This window comes from Teleopsis dalmanni, chromosome 1, assembly GCF_002237135.1.
Source record: "Teleopsis dalmanni isolate 2A chromosome 1, ASM223713v2, whole genome shotgun sequence".
Lineage (NCBI taxonomy): Eukaryota > Metazoa > Arthropoda > Insecta > Diptera > Diopsidae > Teleopsis > Teleopsis dalmanni.
Genome location: NC_051846.1, coordinates 192,301,726 through 192,307,497, shown reverse-complemented (window position 1 = coordinate 192,307,497; position 5,772 = coordinate 192,301,726). Strand labels below are relative to the sequence as shown.

The 5,772-nt window shown below is 30.1% G+C and overlaps 1 protein-coding gene across 1 annotated transcript; it reads right to left on the bottom strand.

Moving 5' to 3' along the window:
- Positions 1–3,527: 3,527 nt before the first annotated feature.
- LOC119670967 (40S ribosomal protein S14a) lies at positions 3,528–5,535 on the bottom strand. The gene is made up of 3 exons (XM_038081427.1): positions 5,429–5,535; positions 4,871–5,120; positions 3,528–3,821 (listed from the first exon to the last, which is right to left on the bottom strand). Exons 2-3 carry the CDS (start codon positions 5,105–5,107, stop codon positions 3,603–3,605), a joined length of 456 nt encoding a protein of 151 aa, XP_037937355.1. The 5' UTR covers positions 5,108–5,120; positions 5,429–5,535; the 3' UTR covers positions 3,528–3,602.
- Between the last annotated feature and the right edge of the window lie 237 nt (positions 5,536–5,772).

Here is a 5,772-nt window from a genome sequence, read left to right as displayed (position 1 = left end):
TAAGTTGAGTTGAAAATGTTGTGATTGAAAAAGTCATTAAAGTCATATTATTGAAATTGTCATTCTAATGTGATAGTAATAGATGGAAACATAATAATACACAACTTAACAGATTAATACACAATAAAAACAGATTTTTAAAACTCTACTATGCATTATACTTTCCAATTGTTCAATAGTACCAACAAAAACTTGAATTTAACTTATCTATAAATTCCCACTTAGTTGGGCATTCAGTTCTATAGTCCCGACAAAAACTTTTCTATAAATTCCCACTGAGTTGGGCTTTAGAGGTGAGTGTCATCTTTAAAAGGCTAACATTCAGTTCAATAGTCTCGACAAAAACTTGAATTCAACTTAACATATCTTTAAATTTTCACTAAGTTTCACTTAGTCTCATCTTCAATAGTCTAAGATTTAATAGACTTCACTAACCAACCCGATCAACAGCTTGCTGATGCCGTTTGGTAGTACCGAGTGCTTTTAAGTTATTTGTGACTTGGTCTCTGCACCAAAAATGCGGCCGATATGTCCTGCATTTTCTACCCATGGATATTGAATTAAACTTTTAGAGACTTTTGAATATAAGATTTCTGAATACAAGACTTCTAAATACAAGACTTTTGAATATGAGGGTTCACTAGCTTGGTCATGGTGGTTTTATGTAAAAGGTATAGCGTATCAATAGGCTCATTAATATAGCTCATATTTCTATCTAATTTTATACTTGTTAGCAATGCCTGTGTGACTGCAGATCTTCCGGACAATTACCCCGTCAGATTCTCAAAGTGCTTTCTCATCGTTATTGGTTATTGTCCAATCTTTTGCAAAATACAACTGGACACGTAGGATAAGACAGATTAAGAGCCTGATAAGACTTTTATTTATTAGAGAAGGACTTTCTTTCTAAATTGCCTTGTTGACCTGAAGTAATGTCTATTGTAGAGAGTGATTCTTTGTTGAATATCTAAGCTAACGTTCTTTCTTCTTGTGAAATTATTGTTATATATATGTAAGTGGTTAACTTATATATTTCAACAGAGCCGTCGAAACTAAATGTTAGGGTACTACAAGAACTAATTAATTTTATTTATAGCCTAAATTTACATTTTATTTAATCGAAACATTCAAGTTCAGTTTCATTTTTTTATAAAATAATGTAAGATTTTTATTTCTATAGTGGTGATCGCTGAGAAATCTACATATCTACATATTTTACTAAACTAGTGATTAACCTTTTCTCCTTTCTTTTTCTTTAGTTATGAAATCACTCCTCTTTCAACCAAAAAACTTTACTGACATCCCTTTTTACTCCTTATTAAAAGGGATCTATTCCTTTCGATTACTAATATTGAACTTTCACACCTTTTTGTGAATCCCTTTCTTTTGCTGGAGAGCAGGACTATGCTAACTTTAATCAGAATTAAAAAACTTTAACTATTTTGACAGGCTAATTAAGCTTTTCCATCAAACTATCTAAATTCTAATCCATCATTTATAAATTGGTATCCATCTCACAACGGCTAAACAGGCAATTGGACGTTAATGTATGGGATTAACAATAAAAAATTCCTGATTCTTGTCAGATTACTAGATTCGCCTAGTCAAAGACTTTAGATTAGGTGGAGTAAAGTTTCATTCATAGACGCAGAGCCAGAACCATTATAAAGGTCATGATAGGGTAGACCTATTCTCATAGTATGTATTTCTAGTACACACTGACCTATCAGTAATGATACCGTAGTGCTGAGCAGGGCACGCCTTAGTAAAAAATAACAATTTTTAATAATTTTTTGAAATACTCATTTCGACAGAATGTTGCCCACAGCTTTATACTTTTCACATGGACTTTTGCAAGGACATTCATTACTCGCAGTGCATTTAAAAATTTAATTACATTTGAGAGTATTTATGGTAGAAGAAGAGTTTATAATTTCTGGAGTGTTGACCTACTAATTCTGCTTGCAGCTACTTACGTTGCGGTTCATATTAGAAATTTATGTTGCACGTTGTACTTAAATAATTACACTAGAATCTTTAATTGGCTTTGCGGTTGCAACAGAAAGTGCAAAATTTCCTTATAATGCAGCATGAATATTTTATTAACTTGATTTGTGCGGCTTTCAGCTTGTATCCTTAAGGGTACATAAATAAGAATTTTATTACTTCCTTAACTCAGTGGCGGCATTAAAGTATGGAGGATAGAAAGCAGAACTTGTTATAAAAATTTTAAAGTATTTTCTATATTATTATTATTTATAAATAATTATTTATTTATCATTTGAAGGAGCTATTAATATATATGGAACTCTATTCATATAATTATAGTGATTTTATTAAACCTTAACTTCTAAGTACTAAGCCTCTTCATCTTAACTCCCTAATTACTGAAATGAAATCTCGTCGTTACTCTACGGAATAGTGGTGGAAATTTACTCCATTAATTCTTAATGAATGTTATAGTATTTTAAAGTCTTACAGTGTGGCATATAACTAAAGCTCGTATCTGTGTCAAAAGTAATTTCTTTATATGCAAAATCAATTCAATCAAAAATGGACTTTCGATAATCAGTTCATATGTTGTGGTTGTGGCTCTAAGAATGAAACTGTATTGCATATCATGTATCAATGCTCATCACTGATTAGATCTCTGATTCCCTTTTTCAACTGATCTAATATAGCTGTCATCGTTTACAAAACGAAGACATGAGTTTGGAAGAAGTAAAAGACGAATGTGTAGAATAGAGATACTTCGGTATTTTAATAGTAAATACCCTGAAAGAAGACTCACAGAATGGAAATGTTTTTGGTTGTTGTAACCCTAAGAAAGGTGTAGGTCAAAAATGTGAATGAATTACAAGACGAATACGTGAGCTAAGATGGGATGTGTGGGGAAGGTAAGAAGTTGATGTGTGGATGAAAGTATTTCGATTATCATAAGAGATGACTAGTCGTTTTACGCCATTCTTGAAACGTTTTTTGTTATTGTAAGTTAGCATGTCATCATCAGTACCTGACAAATCTGTTTGGTCCAATTTTTTTGTGAATATTGGAAGTGCTTTCGAAGTGATATGCGGCACATGACAGTCTGTGTTGACTTATGAAATTATGTAGTTTAAGTCATTCCAACAGTCTTGAGAATATCTACCAGATTGTCTTTTGCTGTAACCGCCGAAACTGTTGAAATTGTCAGTAGTAACCGTTTTTGGAAGTTGTTGTTGACAAATGACTGTGACGTACTTGCGATCGTTAACGAAAACTTTTGACATTTACATTTATTTATAATACAAAGAACTTCGTTATTATTATCTTTTAGCATTTTCCGTAGCAGAATGGCATTATCCTAGACTTTATTTATTAATTTCCATTTTCTATTAAAGGTTTTAATTGTTCTAGAATTTGAATGAGAATATCACTCGTTCTAATTCTTACAATGCTTTTATAAAGTATAAGTTATAATTATAAATTTTTCTTTAACTTTTTGGATTTATTTTAGTTATTAAAAATTATTAATTTTTGTTTTTTCACTTATTCTGTTTATTGTTTATTCAAACACAATAAACAAAATATATCTTTTATTAATAAATGTAAAATTTGTAGTTTTACAAACGGCGACCGCGACGACCTCCCTTTCTACGTGTGGAATCTGATGGAATTGGTGTAACATCTTCGATGCGTCCAATTTTCATTGATGAACGAGCCAAAGCACGTAAAGCTGATTGTGCTCCAGGACCTGGAGTTTTTGTTTTGTTTCCACCAGTGGCACGCAATTTAATGTGAAGTGCAGTAATGCCAAGAGTTTTACATTTTTCAGCAACATCCTGAAAAGTATAAATTAAATAAATTTAGTAATTGATTAAATTATTTATATTATATTGTTTGTAAATTAGAATTTAAAGATAGATAGGAAGATAGTTTTTGAGTAAAAGAAATATGCTAAACGATTCCTTATATACAATTTTTCACAGTTCTAGTTGACATTTTGTAAGAAATCCATAACTTTACTATTGGTTCTAACAAACGGATGTGGAACTGCTTTATAATGCTCACACACACCTTTCGAATTTCACTGTGTAGTTAAGGCTTAATTAACCTGATTACAACAATAACAATAACGATTTTCAAATGAAACGGAGGATCAGCGATAGGAGAAAAATAACTGCGATCATTATCTAGTTTGATGCAAAAGTCGATTCAAAATTTTAATATGAATAAGACTTCAAACACCCATATATATATGAGTAATTGTAGAATATTCATCCTACATTTTTATCCTTCACATTAAATAGTTAAGAATTATAATTGTTTTAAAATAAATTAAAAATAAATTCCATATAATACTACTGATCAAAGAGGTCGTACTTCATAGAAAAAATTTTTAACCGCGTCAAAATAATCACAGATTTTATCAATTGATTTTTAAGTTTTCTATATAATTTAGTTATATAAAAATAAGCATTAAAATGTTTATATTTTTTAAACTAAATGTCACTACTGGTTAGCGAGCGAAGCTCTAGTTTTTTATGAAGACGCACTAGACTTTTGACGTAAATTCCGGTTGACAGTTGCATTTATCATTCTTCTGAGATGCAAGTTTTAAATATTACAGTAAATTATAACGTTTTAATCACTAATAAACTACATTGACATTGTTTAACTATTTATGATGATAATTAATCAATAGAATCTGTTAGAAATATTATTTTAATGCGCGCCGCATCAATCTCGTGGCCAATTTCAAAACAAAGAATTTGCACGTTTTTTATATTAAATTTACAGCATATAACTCAAACTTGTTAATATCTAAACTTCATAATAAAAAAAAATTTTAAATTAATTTATTTTTTAAATTATTTTCAATTGAACTTACTTGAGCAGCCAACATAGCAGCGTAGGGTGAAGCTTCATCACGATCAGCCTTCACCTTCATACCACCAGTAACGCGAGCAATTGTTTCCCTGCCCGACAAATCGGTAACATGGACGAATGTATCGTTGAAACTAGCATAGATGTGGGCTACACCAAATACAAATTCACCATCACGTACTTGTGGTCCAAGCGATACTTGAACTTCCTCTTTCTGAGCTTTAGCCTTCCTTGGTGCCATCTTTTATGTTCAACTACAAACAAAACATACCATTATTGTACTAAACACAAAAATCGTATTATTTAATTAACAAAAACTAAAGAATTGTGAATTTCCATAGTAAACATTTAATAAATACATTTCTAAAGGCAGTTTCTTGATTTGCCAACACAAAATTAATTCATTCCCATCGCACATAAATCGGTTATTATTTTTCATAATATATTATTTTTAATATTACACAAATATTATTTCACAAGTTCGTAATTTTCTTTTCGAAATAAATTCACAAATTCTTATATATTTTTATTAATTTATTAAGAACAAAATAAAATCACAAACCAATTGCTTGAACCGGATATTGAAAAAGAATGTATTGCAGTTTTTTACTGTCAAAAGTGTCAAACGGGTACGAAAGACAATGTGTGAAGAAGAAACTGCTAGAATTTTTTATGTTACGTTATAACGTAATGGAACGTAATAAATTATGTTTATCTATGATGTTTCAAATTTTATGTTAAAATATTTATTCTAATTCTGCTTATTATTATTATAACAATTATTTAGTTATTTATACTATGCATTAAAGTTTTGCAAATATGTCAGTAAGATACAAAAGCTGTATTCTGTTATACCGAAATGGTGCAAAAACCAACAAATCCCATAATTAAAAAAACATACAGATA

Bases quoted from the DNA above. Each gene is read 5' to 3' on its own strand.
- LOC119670967 (XM_038081427.1), bottom strand. From the start codon at position 5,107: ATGGCACCAAGGAAGGCTAAAGCTCAGAAAGAGGAAGTTCAAGTATCG. The intron at 3,822-4,870 runs GTAAGTTCAATT...TATACTTTTCAG, and splicing joins CTGCTATGTTGGCTGCTCAA to GATGTTGCTGAAAAATGTAA.